Source organism: Manacus candei, unplaced genomic scaffold, assembly GCF_025592945.1.
Source record: "Manacus candei isolate 608988 ecotype Guabito, Panama unplaced genomic scaffold, ASM2559294v1 h1tg000003l, whole genome shotgun sequence".
Classification (NCBI taxonomy): domain Eukaryota; kingdom Metazoa; phylum Chordata; class Aves; order Passeriformes; family Pipridae; genus Manacus; species Manacus candei.
In genome coordinates this window covers 5,691,964-5,707,022 of record NW_026138051.1, presented here as the reverse complement: position 1 = coordinate 5,707,022, position 15,059 = coordinate 5,691,964, and the positions used below count along the sequence as shown (strand labels likewise).

The 15,059-nt window shown below is 50.5% G+C and overlaps 1 protein-coding gene across 2 annotated transcripts; it reads right to left on the bottom strand.

Moving 5' to 3' along the window:
* Window positions 1-8,515: 8,515 nt before the first annotated feature.
* HMGB3 (high mobility group box 3) lies at window positions 8,516-14,658 on the bottom strand. 2 transcript variants are annotated; one of them, XM_051787624.1, is made up of 5 exons: window positions 14,525-14,658; window positions 11,583-11,739; window positions 10,920-11,059; window positions 10,235-10,409; window positions 8,516-9,693 (listed from the first exon to the last, which is right to left on the bottom strand). In XM_051787624.1, the coding sequence occupies exons 2-5, from the start codon at window positions 11,730-11,732 to the stop codon at window positions 9,550-9,552; spliced, it is 609 nt and encodes a 202-aa protein (XP_051643584.1). In that variant the 5' UTR covers window positions 11,733-11,739; window positions 14,525-14,658; the 3' UTR covers window positions 8,516-9,549. The 2 variants fall into 2 exon arrangements, with proteins under 2 accessions (XP_051643584.1, XP_051643574.1); XM_051787614.1 differs by lacking the exon at window positions 14,525-14,658 and adding an exon at window positions 12,854-12,975.
* Between the last annotated feature and the right edge of the window lie 401 nt (window positions 14,659-15,059).

Sequence of the window (15,059 nt, the reverse complement as noted above, 5' to 3'; positions counted from 1 at the left end):
TTTGTGTGTAGCTGACAGGCAAAACAAGAACATCCCCCACAAACTACAAAAAAAATGGAAACGGTGCTTTCCTTCTCTCCCTGAATTTTGCACAGCTTTGACATGACACGGGCACGTATCGCTGAGTCAGCACTTTCAGTGGATGCTGCCACACAGAAGAGTCTGCTTCGGGCTCACTCCTCAGTCCTGCTTTAATTCCCTGGGGCATCATGTCCTTCAACCAGGCCTTCCCAGGTCCCTACTGCCCTGGTACTTGCCTCTCTTCTGCAGTATTGATTATTCTTTTTAATTAAAAATTCCCCTGCTTTTATCACCCCAAGCATGACCCAAAGCAGCACAACCTCGTGCATCTGCCTCAGGGTGACGCATTCATGCCTGGAGGTCCCCTCTTTACCTTCCCCTCAAGCCACTTTGCTTTGGCTTTGCCAGAAACGGGGTAGGGTGAGAATTACACTGCTCCCCTGAACAAGGAACCTCACAAGGCCAGCTTGCTCAGTGTGATGTTTCTGCTTCCCACCTGTTGGCAGGTGAGACACTATTCCAGCAGCAGTGGGTATTTGCTGGGAGCACTGCAAGGCTCCAGCTGTGTACAGCCACATTTAGTGACGTTGCAGCTGTGGCCAAAATTGAAGCTGCCAGGGCAGGTTGTCCAGAAAGGGGATGGAAACATGAGCAAAGTGCTGGAGATGGAGGAGCAGAAAGGGAGAACACGCCGAGAAGCTGAGAAAGAAATTACTTTTTGGGGGAAAAACAAACCAAACCACTAGTCCGCTATTTCTGTTCACAACATATTTGTAATTCCTTCTCCAACACTGTGTTTTCAAAAAGGCAGAAGGATTTTTCAACTCCTATTTCATCATCAAATGAAGAAAACTCTGTTCCACCCGCGCTCTGAGGACCGAGTCACATCCTCGTGCCCGCAGGGATCAGGACAAGGGGCTGCAGGGGAGAGCGGGATGGGGCGGGGGAAGCTGACCCCAGGCAGACAATGCTCCACAGCAGATGCTGGTGCGGGCAGAAGCAGCCCCGTGCTGTAACAGCAAGCTCAACTTCGGGAGAACTGGGCTCTGCACACGGGAAGGGCTCAGAAGCCCCGAGTTGGATTTCTCTCCTCCTCCCCCAAGCAGTTGCTTTTCTGTTGGGGCTCTGTTTGGGCGCCTGTCCAAAATCACAGGGAGCACTGTGCAACCCAGGGCCTGAGCATCCACTGTAACACCAGCCACGGGGGTGTGCGAGGCTTCTCCCCAAAACCTCAGAGCAGCCGGCAGAGGTGGTGCTTACAAACAGTGCCATCGGAGCATGTCCCTCCAGCGTCAGAGGGGGAGCTTGAACGCACGCAGCTCTGCTGGGGAGGGTGGGGTCCTCCGTAAATAACAACAGAAATTGTTATTTTGGAATATATCCACAGAGATCCCAGCTTGCTGTTCATTTTCGGTGCCTATAACCCATATACTGAAGACACAACCCACCCCAGCAGACGAGCTAAACAGCAGGCTTCCAGATGTCCACCCGCTCGCCCATCTCAGACTCCTAATCCTCTACTTTGTCTGAGCTCTAGCTCATTTCTGATGCATTCAGATTATCCAGCGAGCATAACTGCTAGTGAACATCTGAATATTTCCCCCTCCATCTCACATTTCACCTTGGAGGAGAAGCGCCTCACAGAGCCCAGGCCCTTCTTTATCAAGCCAATTAGTGCAATACAAAAGCAGTGAATAGGACCAGGCAAAGCTCAATGGCCTGTAAAATCCCCAATATTTCGAGATGGGCTGAGGCCAAATATGACTGTTTTTTAAAAAAAAGGGAAAGCCAAGGGTGAGTAACCAGAGTGCTGGCCTTTCCAACCACATTAAAGAGAAATCCGTCCAACATGCAAGGCAGTTCATGGATCATAAAGGAAAGTTTACAAACAGAGAGGCTATAATTCCTTCTATAACATTGGAGGACCCAAGTTTGCAAGGAACAAAAGGAAATGATTAACAGGGGAAATATGCATGGTACAAAAAAGACTTTTTAGTCCAAAAAGGGATGTCCATATTTAGAAACACTTGATTCCTGTTGTTAGGGCCTTGCTTTTCCTGAATATGTTTCTCTCCCATGAAAGAAGTCACAAAAGGAGTTTGTGCACAGCCATGTCACATGCATGCAGGGCACTGCTGATTTTCCTCTAGGATTAAGGGAAAAATGCAAAGATTCCAGAGCAAGCAAAGAAATAAATAAAAATAATCATGTCCATATTTAGGAGGTTTCTAGCAAACCGGCAGCTCCTCTGGCAGGATCCCATCTCCCACCATGGGCATCCTGAGCCCTTGTCAGGACCCTCCCCATGGGGTTGCCCAAGCACTCCTAGCAAGAGGGAGGCTCTCACTCCCCTGGGGTTCTGGGGCTGGAGGCAATCCCACTTCCAAATCACAAAGATCTGCAGCTCTGTGCTAGGAGAGGCTCTCATCGTGTGGCTCTGCCACCTGCTCTGGCACAGCCCCACTAACCAAGCACGGCCTGGAAAGAGGTAAATGGGGAAGAGACCCTACCAAAGTGCCTCTGATGGGCAGGAACCTCAGGTTTGGCAGGATGAGGATATATATGAAGGTGCTTCCCACTGACACATTAACTAACACCTTATCTCACCCCACAGCAGCCCATTCCTGTCCCTGCCATGAGAAGGTGTGTCCAGCCCAGCTGTGGCATAACCTAACCTATTTCATTGGCAGTCACCATCTCCACGAGAGACCCAAGCACAAGCAGCAGCAAACATTTCTGGGACCACCCCTTCCCTTTCATCTATACTCGCTGCCGAACCTTATCACACAGGGCCGGCTGTGAAATACTGCACCATATGGTCCCCGACACAGAGAGAGACCCTGTGGGCTGGATGCCGTCTGCTCAAGACCTGGAGACCCGCACCCCTCAGCTGCCTCCTGCTCCCATTTCCCACCTCCATCACAACCGTTCAACCCCACACGTGCCGGCTGGTCCAGCACACTCCTGGAGCAGCAGCTCCTGCACCCCTGTAACCTCCACCCTCACCCCGATGGTGCTGTGAGCACAAAAATCTCAGGGGAATAGCACCAGTGGGTGTCTGAGCTGGCACAGAGCAACAGCCCACGATAGCTGAAGATCTTCCCTAAGTGATCCAACTACTGGGAAAACACCAGCCAGTCTGCTCCCAAAACCTGGGTGTAAATTACACCACCTCAAATAAGCCACTGGGTTGGATGTACTGAGCACGGCTGCTGCACTGGAATGAGGGAGAGCTGGGCAGGGAATGGGAGGTGAGGAGGAAATTAAACAGGTGAAGAATAGGATCTTTAAAAGCCAGGAGGTCTATGAAACCAGGTTTAGTGGAAGGTGTCCCTGCCCATGGTGGGGGGTTGGAATGAGATGATCTTTAAAGTCCCTTCCAACCCAAACCATTCAATGATTCTATTTGGTCACGTTTTAGTCTACTTTCAGACAAACCCTTCAAAGAAAGGGTTCTCTTCTAAGACTTTTAACACAACACCTTGATCTTTGAGCTTGCTTTGAAAAACTTCCCAGCAGTTTACAAAAACTAAGTTACTATATGAAGCAATGAAATAAAGCCACAGAAAACCCAGCAAGTTTCCTTCTGCTCTCCCTGCTACTGGGGAGGAACCTTGGCTAGCAGCTGCAGGTAGCAGCTACCTTAAATAACTGCAGAAGGCAAGTCCAGGGAAGAACCCCAGTCTGAGCTACAAAGCTAAAGCAAACAAAACTCCACCAACACATTTTGTAAGAAAACTGGAGACCAAATTGTCCCCGCTTACACTTTTCTCAAGTCTCTTTTGCAGGACCATTAATTACTGCTGGTACATCCCAGGTAACATACAGTAAAAGAGCAATCACACAGTCATTAGCAGCAGACAAGAGGCATTTGTCTCAAGCAATCCCTCAAACCACTTCATCCTGCTACGGGTATTAATTTTCTAAACTAAATAAGGCAAATTTTAAGCTTCACAAAGCAGCAGTTAAAAACACTTACAAGCAATAAGCTCTTACAACAACAAAGCCAGGCCATGTTTGATTAATATTTTAAAAAAGAGCATTTTTCTGACTTGAAATACCTGAAGGGGCTTTGCAAAGGGGACGGGCTGGGAAGAAAAAGCAACTCATGGGCTCAAAAGTCAACCACAAATACCATCAGAACGCCCAGCCCCACAGCAAGGCTTGGTTCCCAGCTGTGGTTTTCCTGGCTGCTGGATTCAGCCAGGGACAAAATGTCAACCGTGTCAGGGCACACAGGACAGACATCCCTTTACCACAGTTAATGCATTTTCATCTCAACAAGACAAAGATTTGCTTTTATCCATCCCAGCCTCCAAAGGTCTTAGCTCCACCACAGCACCAGCTTGCTGCTCAACATTCAGGCTCTCCACTTCTGGAAGGGTCACCTACCATCCCTGCTCCATAAAAGACTAGCCCTGGTTTAGCCACTTCACAATGTTTCTGTGAGGACATGCCACATCCAGGAACAAGAGAAGGAGGTACTCACCACTCAGAATACATTGCTGTCAGCTCCACCAGGGCTGTGCTGCTTCCTCCTGCCTAATTTAGGGATCCAGGTGCAGGAGGGTGCTCAGGGAAGAGCTCTTAGCAGCAGACAACTCCAATCAAGACTGTTAGCACAGCCAAGGAACACTCCCCCTCATCCACATACTGCTTTACCACGTACAGATCAGACCTATTGGAAGGATGAGATGTTTGCAAAGTGCTTTGCCAAATGCTGCCCAAGCACGGGCAAGCACACATCACACTCCCACTGGAGCCCAGCCTGCCAGAAAGGGACAAAGATACCTCATAGGGGATGAACCCTCCCCTCAGGCATGCTGGTTATTTGCTCCCTTCCCCACTGCAAGCTGACACACATTTAAAGAGCAACAGCTTCCTAACAGGGTCTCCAGCACACTGTGTTTGCAGTGCTGCTGTGATTTGCAATTCAGTTTATTGCATTAAAATGTGGTGCAGCCCTAGTAGAAAGAAATAAATATGCCACTTGTCACAGTTCCTCCCGTTATCCTTTAGAGGAAAGCCAGCTCGGGTGAATATTCAGAGAGGGGAGTGTGGGGCTCATCAGGAAGCTTGGCCAGAAATGCAGCTTCCTGCTCTCACCCCAGTGGGGACTTCCCATCTCAGCTGCTCCTCCTCATCCAAGCTTCCCAAAACCTGCAGCAGAAGAGGGCTTACTTAGGGGATGTTCCTCTGCCTGGGAAGCAACAGCTTGAGTGAGCAGAGGGAAAACAAACTTGAGGCAGCTGCCAGAATTGTGCTGGAGGCTGGAAGTGAAAAGCCATTCACCTGCCACCGCCTGACCCAGAGCCAACAGAAGCCCTTGCACCTCACTGCTGTTCCTGCAGGGTTTATTAGGAGTGAATAAAACTACCTAAAAATCAGCTGTTCAAAGGGAGCAGATAAGAGAGAGGTTTTCACTCTGCCTGTATCCCCAGCCCTATCCCCAAAGCAGACTCTCACCTTCCTATGGACCTCCATTAGAGCTGCAGACGTTCACTGCTAATTGATTCAATATGCATTTGGAGTAGGATTTTTAATTAATTTTTATTATAGAAAAATTAATGCACTGCTTCCCCACAGATGCGTTAGGGTACCGACACAGCAGTAGGAAACCATCCTGCAACGTGGCTTTCCTTGTGCCTGCTTGTGGAGAGTGACCCCCAGACCCTCAGGGGGACTCCCCCAATTCAGCCCCCCCCCCAGTCTAAGTGCTCACATTTGGCTCATACCAGACATTTACCATGTCTCAACTGAATTTTGGAATACACAGGGTACCAAGCCGTATCCTCTGCCTCCCTGAGTAGTGCTAGGACTCCGGGGCTCATTTTCAGCAGAGGCAGGCTCTGCCCTGCACAGCACAGCTCAGCAGCCCTCTTCATCCTCTCACTCCCCAGCTGGTTTGATTTCAGAGGGACGTGGTGCATTTTGGTAGCAACTGTGTTCTCAAAAGTACACACGGGCCTGAGTGCAAATCAAACAGCACCAACCATGGGAAATGACCTGCATGACACGGGTCAGTGCTGTCTCTGCCCCACAACACCCTCAGACACTTTCTCTTGAGCAAGACCTCTCACACCTCTGCCACTGGTTTAGGCATCCGGAGGGACCATCCCGCCCAGCCAAGCCACCCTCTGCCTCCCCAGAGCAGGGAGCGGGGTTTTAACAGCTGCAGAACCAGGACACTCCCTTTTTCTTAACCAAGCCCCTTAGTCCCCCACAGTCCCCACCTCAGCCCAACTTCAGCAGGCACAGGGGGATGCAACACATCACATTTTGGAAACGCTGGCACTCTCAAGCTAGCTCTGTCAAAGTCAAGCAAGGAAGAGTCTCTTTTCATCCCTCCCCTCCCTTTGCCCAAATCTATTTTATTATTACCCATCTCTACATATTGTGGAGTTAATAAGAGACATATTTACTCTGCTTGGCTTGGGACTAAAGTCAAACTAGAAGTGTGAGCTGTGCAGCAGCTCAAAGCAGAACTGTCTGCTCTGAAACATCACAACCATTTCAAAGCAGAGGAAGAGCATTTGGAGGGTGTTCTATCAAAAAAAACCGGAGCTGGGTAAAATTAAGCAGTTCCCAATATTTGAGATGACATCTCAGAATAGAGAACAGTGGGGGGGGTGGAACTGTGTTATTTATATAAATCCACACTGTGGTATTTATCAACAGCAGAGTATTGGGGAAAGAAACATCACATCTGCAATACCCAAACTTGAGTCCCTGGAGTCCTGCACTAGCGCTGTATTGAACAGCATTCCCGAGGCATGCCTTATTTTACGTGTGTGCAGAGCAGCAATAGGCAGTGTACTGTAAGGCCCAAGACCTTAATCAAGCTCTGCAACTCAATAGATTTCCAATATAACAAAGACAAAGAGGTGTCAGCTCTAGTCCTCATTTGCTAATACTATCAATAGGGGCTCAGCTCACTAGCAGTTAATTCAAAGCCAAGCTCGATTTGCACAGCAGTGATCTACACTAATTCCCATATGTGGCTAAGGGGAGATTTTGCCAACTAGACAATAGAAACAGTATTAGAGCTCCTGAACTGATGCCATCACTTTTTTATTCTACTCCACCACTTCCCCATCAAATTTCCACGTGCTGGAATCTCCAGTTGCCTTCTCCCTTGCATCAGAAGACATGCAGAAAGGGTAGCAAATACAAAAGTACCTATTTCTTTTCCAGATGCAGCTTTATTGAGGCTTTTAAAATGCAACTGCCCATAAAATAGGGGCAAATTTCACACTTGGGTTTTTTTTGTGCATTAAAGACACTAAAAATTAGCATAATTAAGCAACTATAAAAGTATTTCTAAGTGATCAAACTGTAACTTTGCCTTAAAAATAAAAGTTGCTACATGTTGCTATGTTTCATGAAAGTTTATTAGCTTGCTCCATCCTGAAAGTTTCGCTTTCAGGTTTCAGTTCATCTCAACACTAGATCAGACTTTTGCCAAGCTGTTGTTGTTAAGTTATGGTAGGGTTGCTGAGAAGTCAGAGGAAGCCAGATGTGCTACCCAATTAGGCAACAAAGAAGTTTTAACCACATTCTAAGTAGTTACTGCCTGTAAGCCTGGCCCTCATTAATCTACAGCTTGGCTCCAAAGCAGCAGTGGCAGCAGCCCATACCCACCATTTACACCCCTGAGTTACCCTGGACTCCTAAATCAGCTGAACACAGCAGCCCACAGCTTTAACCTGCTATTTATCCGAGTACCCTGGCACACCCCATCTCCTCCTCCTCTCTGCCAAGCAAACACCAACTACTAGCTACAGCCAGCACAAGGGAGAAATTCAGGGGTAGAGAGGGAGTGCTGTAGTTTTCCCAGTTGGTGCCATTTCCGTGCTAAGGAAAAATGAGATTAGAGTCACCAGTTAGAGACCAGGCGTTACCTTTTGCTTTCAAGGGCTGCAAAACATCCTCAGCTCGGATTTGGAAAGAAGGTAAGACTTCAACACAGCCAGTTGGTCAACAAAGGGGGGAAGACATGCCAAGCTGCCCCAACCCACCTCACAGCACCCAATTCCTGCTAAAACTTGCGTTGTTCGAGAAAGGACACAGACTAAGTACCTGCGCCACGCTCCTACTTCAGCAGGGAGTTAGGGTAGGCGCCTGGCTCCTGCCACGAATCAAGAGGCTAGAAAAAACCACAAGTCTGAAACAGTTTAACACAGGACAAAAAAGGCACATTTTAATATGTACAGCAATGCATTTGGGCTATAAATTTACCCAACACAACTGAAAAAAAATCCAAACTATGCTTTTATACTTATTCCATGGTGTCAGCCTCATTCCTAGCCACCTACCTTTCTCTGCATCTCTGAATGCTGCTATATACACACACAAACAAACAATTACGTCATGAATGTTCATTTAGGCTCCCAAGTTCAAGTAATAAAGTTCAAACTTGCATAGCATCTTATGCCACTCAGCCATAAACAGTTACGATTGCATATTAGCTGGAGCAGCCATCTCTTTCAATTCAGCCAGTTTTGGCTGGCCACCATTTTTTTATTAATTTTTTTTTTTTTTTTAATCCTTGAGTCAGAATGTTTCCTATGTCACCAGCCCTGAGGGATGCCACAGACTTCAAAATGAACCTCTTGCTGTTGTTAAGATCCTTTTTTAAAACCAGAAATTTAAAATGTTGTCAAGAACAGTTTTAAAAATGTAATACTGTTTATTTTGCTTCAAAAACATTTCAGCATTCTAAACATACAAAAAAAACAGAACGTTGCAAATTCGTTTAAGTACAGAGTGTTTTTGAACTTCAGTTGCTGCACTGGCTCTTCACTTAGTTGACGATGAAGAGGTGTCTACAGTTTCAGTTTAAAAACTACCGCACTTAACTAAAAAAATCCATACACTTCTCATGCCAGCTGAACCCCCTTCCACAACTAAGAATGGCAGCAGAATGCTATTTCACTATATACAGAAAGACAACTTTAAGCTAAATGGACGCCCACTGTAGTGTAAATAGATCTACCCTCACAGTGCATGCTTTGGGCCATGGCACCCCGGGGAACGTACAGCCTTTCCAAGTAATCACTGCTCCTCTAAGGCATCATAACTCTAAGCATGTACCACAAGAATCTGTCTAGTTTTTACAAACTATAGATATGTACAGTTTATAACCCAGGATTTTCTAGCCAATAACCATATAGTAACACCACCTTACAAATTAAAAAAATGCTTGAAACATTTTTAAATGCTTTGTTACACCAACAGCAAAGTGCACAGAGTTAGGAGAACACTAGAGCGCCTTTTCATTTTAAAAACGTTTGGAAATATGTACAACTTTGATACAGTTTCAGGGTGCTCACTACACCCATGGCCACTTCATGTAAACCAGTTACAATTTCTAGAGCACTTTTAGAAACTACAACGCGATCGGAATCCAAATTTTTTTTTTAATTAAGCCTAATACGGGCAAGAGACACCATCTCGAATAAGAGGTGCTTCATTTATGGTGTTTCCCCTACTCTATGGTATTCACATGGAGACAAGTATTGTACAGTTTTATTCATCATCATCATCTTCATCCTCCTCTTCTTCATCCTCCTCCTCCTCTTCATCTTCTTCCTCTACCTTTTTCCGAGCAGCTTTGGTTGCTGCTCCCTTTGCGCCATCAAACTTTCCTTTAGACTTGTAGTCTGCAACATCCTGCAAAGTCAAGGGGATGTCTTAATTTGCTCTAAGCAGCAAACATACAGAGCATTTGTACAGCAGCAGGTGTTTATATAAAAGGGACTGGCCTTCCAGAGCTGCACCCCCAGAGGGGAGACAGCCAGCACTGGAGTACACAGGTGTGCTGACACCTCAGGGTGCTCAACTGCCCACGGATGATGGAGGCTGGGAACCCTGCGTTTTATGGTTATTTCTTTGAAGAGGAGATGAGAACCCAGCCTCTCTTAAAAGTTTCCTGATAATGGGACAAAGTTCCTGTAAGAGCACAGCAAACCCTTTGCTGGAGCAACACTGTGCATCACTGGGCAAAGCTCTCCCTCCTCGCTAGAATCCGCCTGTGGCTCTCTATCCTGCTCTGCCCCAACCTACGCAAAGCTTGGCTGCGCAGCACGATGAGAACAGGGTTGTAAGCTGGAGGTGCTCACTGTGCTGGGGCCACCCGAGCTGGGTCTACATTACAGAAACACATCAATGCAAGAGCCGGTACAGAGGAGGCACAAGTGACACCTAGACTTACCTTCTCGTACTTCTCCTTCAGTTTAGCTGCCTTATTATTATAAGGCTGCTTTTCCGCATCACTGAGGTTGTTCCACATTTCACCCAGTTTCTTCGCTACATCCCCAATGGATATGCCAGGGTTTGAGGACTTGATCTTGGGGCGGAACTCTGAACAGAAGAGGAAGAAGCCAGACCTTGGGGAGAAACACGAGAGGACAGTCAGCATTGCAGCAGCATGCCCGGGGAACACTCCCTTCCTCCATCCCTGATCCACAACACTCAAACGTGCACTCACACACTCAGTAGAAACTTTATTTTTATTTATAAAATGAAACACAAACCCAAACATGTTTCAATTTTACTGAGGCCCAGATCTGCAGCCTTCACTCAATGCTCTTTTTAATTAAGTGTTGTGTATCCCCCCACCCAATTTCATCTTAGATACACAAGGTTCATTATGTTACAGTCACTTCCATGTCTTCCATAACTATGAGTTTGACAGTATCAAGTATTGACAACTACTCTTAGTGCTCTGCATGCTCAAGATTACAGGCTGCCTAAAAGGTCTACAGGACAGTATCCCTACCAATCCTGCTACACCAACACTATGACCCCATCTACTTCCTTCGTGGAAACCTGTGTTACACACAGACTGTGAAAATGAACGAAAATACTTGTGCATTTAGAGCCTCAAAGTTACTTACGGTGGTCGCTTTGGGGCATTGGGGTCCTTCTTCTTCTTGCCACCCTTAGCTGGTCCATAGTCCTTCATTTCTCTATCATATCGTACCTTATCAGCCTTTGCCATTTCATCAAATTTAGCCTTTTCCTTGCTTGACATGGTCTAAAAAAAACCCCCAAAAACAAGACACCAAACCTGTGATTACCCAACTGTTCAATAGCTGGCAAACTTTATGTAAACAAGCCAACACATACCAACTCAATACGGGAGTTTCAGAATCTGTTTGTTTTCTAACTGGACCACCTTGGGGACGAAGGTCCTGTACCAGGAATCACAGACACTACTAGAATACTTAGTAAGAGGGAAGCAAAGGGAATGGAACAAGAACAGCCAGAGTCTTCTTCGGGACACATGTCTAGAAGGTGGTAACTGCTAAAGGGCATTGCCTGGGAAGAGGAAAAAAGGCCAGACTGTAGTGGAAGCACCTAAGTGAGCAGATATACCAGGCTGAAACCTTCACAAGTGCTACAGGCATCAGCAACACGCAATCAATGGCCAGGACAGCTTGCCAAGAACGGCTCACAGACCAAAACAGCACCAGCTCCCTTGGTGTTCAGACACACACACGTCATCCTAGCAGATACTGTAAGAAGTTATCCCTTGAGGAAGCCACAAATTAAGGTACCTTCCACCTCTCTGAGCACTTCTTGGAAAACTCTGCAAAGTTGACTGGAACCTCTGGGTTCTTTTTCTTATGTTCCTCACGGCATGTCTGCACAAAGAAGGCATAGGCAGACATCTTGCCCTTAGGCTTCTTCGGATCACCTTTAGCCATCTTGACTCTGCAGAGAAGAGGAGGAAAAAATAACAAGTGAATGACATATGGATGAATGCATACACCTATATATATATACATATATGGTGTGCACATATTTATATATACACACCACCTTCTCCTGACATTATGTCCCATCAGTAACACAGGCCTTTCTTCCCCCAGACACCTCTTACCATTCCCAATACAGAGACTTAAATTATTCTTCCTTGACACTTGGGTTGCAGACAAGCCAAGAGAAACCAGTCACTGGATTTAAATTTTACATTAATATATATTTACATCATGTCCAAAAGACTGGAGGCAGCCTATTAAATATACATACTTCTACCTATTAAGCCTTATATATGAACTAATATAAAATATTTGTTTTAGTTGGCTACCACACTGGGTGTGCACAGTGCCAGGCTGTGACTTATCCGTTCAAGAGCTGGAGCTCGCATGTTAGCAGCTGCTGCTCAGGTAGGAAGGTAGGACAGATTACTCGCCCCATAAAAGTGCAATAACCTTTCATATATAAAAAAGGGCGCAAATAAAGGCTGACTTTAACCACGATGGGACCCCGTGGAGCCCTGCGAGGTGAGCAGTGCTTGCTCTTGCTCCACCAAGTGACACATGCTCCAGGCATAGTGGTCAGCGCAAAGATGCGATCAGCAAGTCACCGAGAGGATGATGCTAACTTTTGGGCTCTATTTCTTTCCCCGCTTCCGCATTAATTTTTTCCCCTTTTATTAAAAAAAAAAAAAAATAATAATCCCGCAACAATATTTCCTATTTACAGCTTCCCAGGCGTTTGAAAATTCAACTTTTATTAGCACAACGTTAATATTTAATTGCGCCCATTAACCCCCCCAGGTGCAGCACAAGTAGCTGCGAGGCTCCCTGCCCGTCCCGGCCGCTGCCGGGATGCCAGGCTGCCCCCGCGGGGAGCGGAAAACCCGCGGTACCGGGGGCCGGGGCGCGGAGCGGGGCAGGGGAGCGGAGTTGGGGGCGAAGTTAGGGGCGAGCGGCCCGCGGCGGTCGCGCCGGCCCGGCCCGGCCCCGCTCCGCGCCCCTTCCCGCACCCGCGCCCCCCCAAGGTCACGGCGGCGGCCGCGCTCCGCGGCGCGGGGCGCGGGCACCTGCGGCGGGGCCGGGGCCGGCGGGGGCAAGCGGCGGCTCCGCCAGACGCCAATAATTCATCTTCCATTTTGTGAAACGCCTCCTGATGAAAGAAAGTGCCCCTGAAATGCGGCGGGGCGACGGGCGGGGGGCGGCGGGGGGCCGGGCGGCGGCCGGGGGCGCGGGGCGCCGGGCCGGCCCCGGGCGGCCGGGGCGAGCGGCAGCGGGAGCGGCGGCGGCGGCCGCGCTCCGCGCCCAGGGCCGGCCCCGCTCGCTAAGATGGCTTCTCCCGGCGCCGCCGCCGCCGCGCCGCCGAACAAAGCCGCGCTCCCCCTCCGCCGCGCTCGGCCCCCCGCGCCCGCCGCCCCCGGCCGCCGGCCCCGCCAAAACGCCGCCCCCGCCGCGAAGGGGCTCCCCGCTGGCCCCCCGGCGGGCGACGGGGGCGGCGGGGCCGGGGCGCGGGCGGGAGCCCCCCCCCCCCGGCCCCTGCCTAGCGCAGCGCTCTCTAACAAAGGCTCCCGTGCAGCCATTACCGCCGCCGCTACGCTCCTCCGCGCCGCCAGAAAAAGAGTGCGGGGAGCCCCGGGGCGGCCCCCGGGCGCCCGTCCGAGGGCACGAGGAGGTGGGGGGAGAGGAGCCGGGGCGAAAGCGAAAGGTTTGAGCCCCCGGCGGGGCGCCGGGAAGGAGATTTTCCCCGCCGCGACCCCCCTCCCTATCGCCGTGCCGCTCACACGTCTTTCTTCCCTTCGCCGGGGCTCTCCAGCGCCAGCCATATTAATGCCCACAGCACGGGCGGCGCGGCGCGGGGAGAAGGCGATGCGGGGCCCCGCCGCGGGCGCAGCCCCACCAAAGACACCTTCCCGGGTGGGGGAAGAGCAGCGGAGGCAGAAGCGAAGGGATCGGGGGAGTTTGGAGGCGTCGGCGGCGAGAAAAAAACTGCCTGGCCGGGACCGCCGGGCGCAGCGCGCAGGGTTTATCCCTGTCAGATGCTAAAGCGACAGCCATATTAATGCAGAATAAACAGCGGGCACGGCACTGCGCACGGCCGACAACTTTCCCACCGCCGCCAGCCCCACCGAGCCCACCCGGGGAAGGGGGCACATAAAAGCCGAGGGCGCCGCGCGTTTTGCCGTGCGACATTAGGAGGCGGCAGAGAAAAATCCCTGCCCATGCGGGGGAGAAGAGGAGTTAGTCCCGGTGTAGTTGCTGCACCAGCCATATTACTCTCGGCGGCACGGGAGCCCGGCGCGGAGCTACGGGGCTGCACCGGGGGGCAGGTGGCCCCTCCGCGGCGGGGGAAGCTCTCGGCGGGGCAGGGGAAGAGGACGGGGGGCAAAGGCTGCGCCTCGCCCGCTGCCCACCGCCCCGCCAGCTGCGCGCAGCATCTGCCCCGGCACCGCCGATCCCCGCGTGAGAGAGGCGGCGGGGAGTGGGGGGGAGAAACAAAGTTTTGGGTGATTTTCCCCGATTTTTTTTTTCCGATTAAAAAAAAAAAAAAAAACCAAAACTCAAGAGGACGGAAGAAACGGAAAACACGATTAAAAAAAAAAAAAGGGGGGCAAAAAAGCGGAAAAAAAAAAAAAAAAGCAGGCTGGGGCCAAGGCAGGGCAGAGGGGGCGAAGGCGCGGGGGCAGGGCGGGGCGGGCAGGGGGCAGCCGCCCCCCGAAAAGTTGCGGCGGGGCTGCACGTACCTGTATTGTTCGCGGTAGTGTGGACAGGAGCGGAGCGCAGGGCACGACGCGGGGCTCGGCGCGGCTCAGCCTCGCGTTGGCTGCCTACGAGAGCGGCCTGATTGGCTGCGGGGCTCTGCCGTTTAAAACAACCTCCTCGCCCGCTCATTGGCGCGGCGCCTCATGAATATTAAGCGCGGCCGCGCGGCGGTTGGCGGGCGCGGGTGAAGTCATTCATTCAAAACGAAGCGCCCGCCGGGGGGAAGGAAAAAAAGGGGATCGCGGCGGGCGCGGAGAGTTCGGCGCGGGGATCCCGCCTCCATTCCCCCCCTGCGGGACCCCCGGACCGCAGCGGGACCCCCGGGGGGCTTCACCCGCCGCGCACGCCGCTGCCCCGCCGGAGAGTCAGCCCCGCAGCCAGTGCAGCGGAGCCACAGGGATTTGGGGCAGCACCCCGTGCGACAGTAGCACTGACCCTTTATTGCTGATTTCTGCCCTAAAGCCGTGTAAGGGGCGGTTCCAGTCGCAGCGCGCTGTTTGTAGAGCCGGCTGGTAC

Excerpts from the sequence above, each read along its gene's own strand:
- HMGB3 (XM_051787614.1), bottom strand. The coding sequence starts at position 12,921 with ATGGAAGATGAATTATTGGCGTCTGGCGGAGCCGCCGCTTGCCCCCGC. Across the intron at positions 11,740-12,853 it reads CGGCCCCGGCCCCGCCGCAG|AGTCAAGATGGCTAAAGGTG; the intron begins GTGCCCGCGCCC and ends TCTTCTCTGCAG. Across the intron at positions 9,694-10,234 it reads TGAAGGAGAAGTACGAGAAG|GATGTTGCAGACTACAAGTC; the intron begins GTAAGTCTAGGT and ends TTGACTTTGCAG.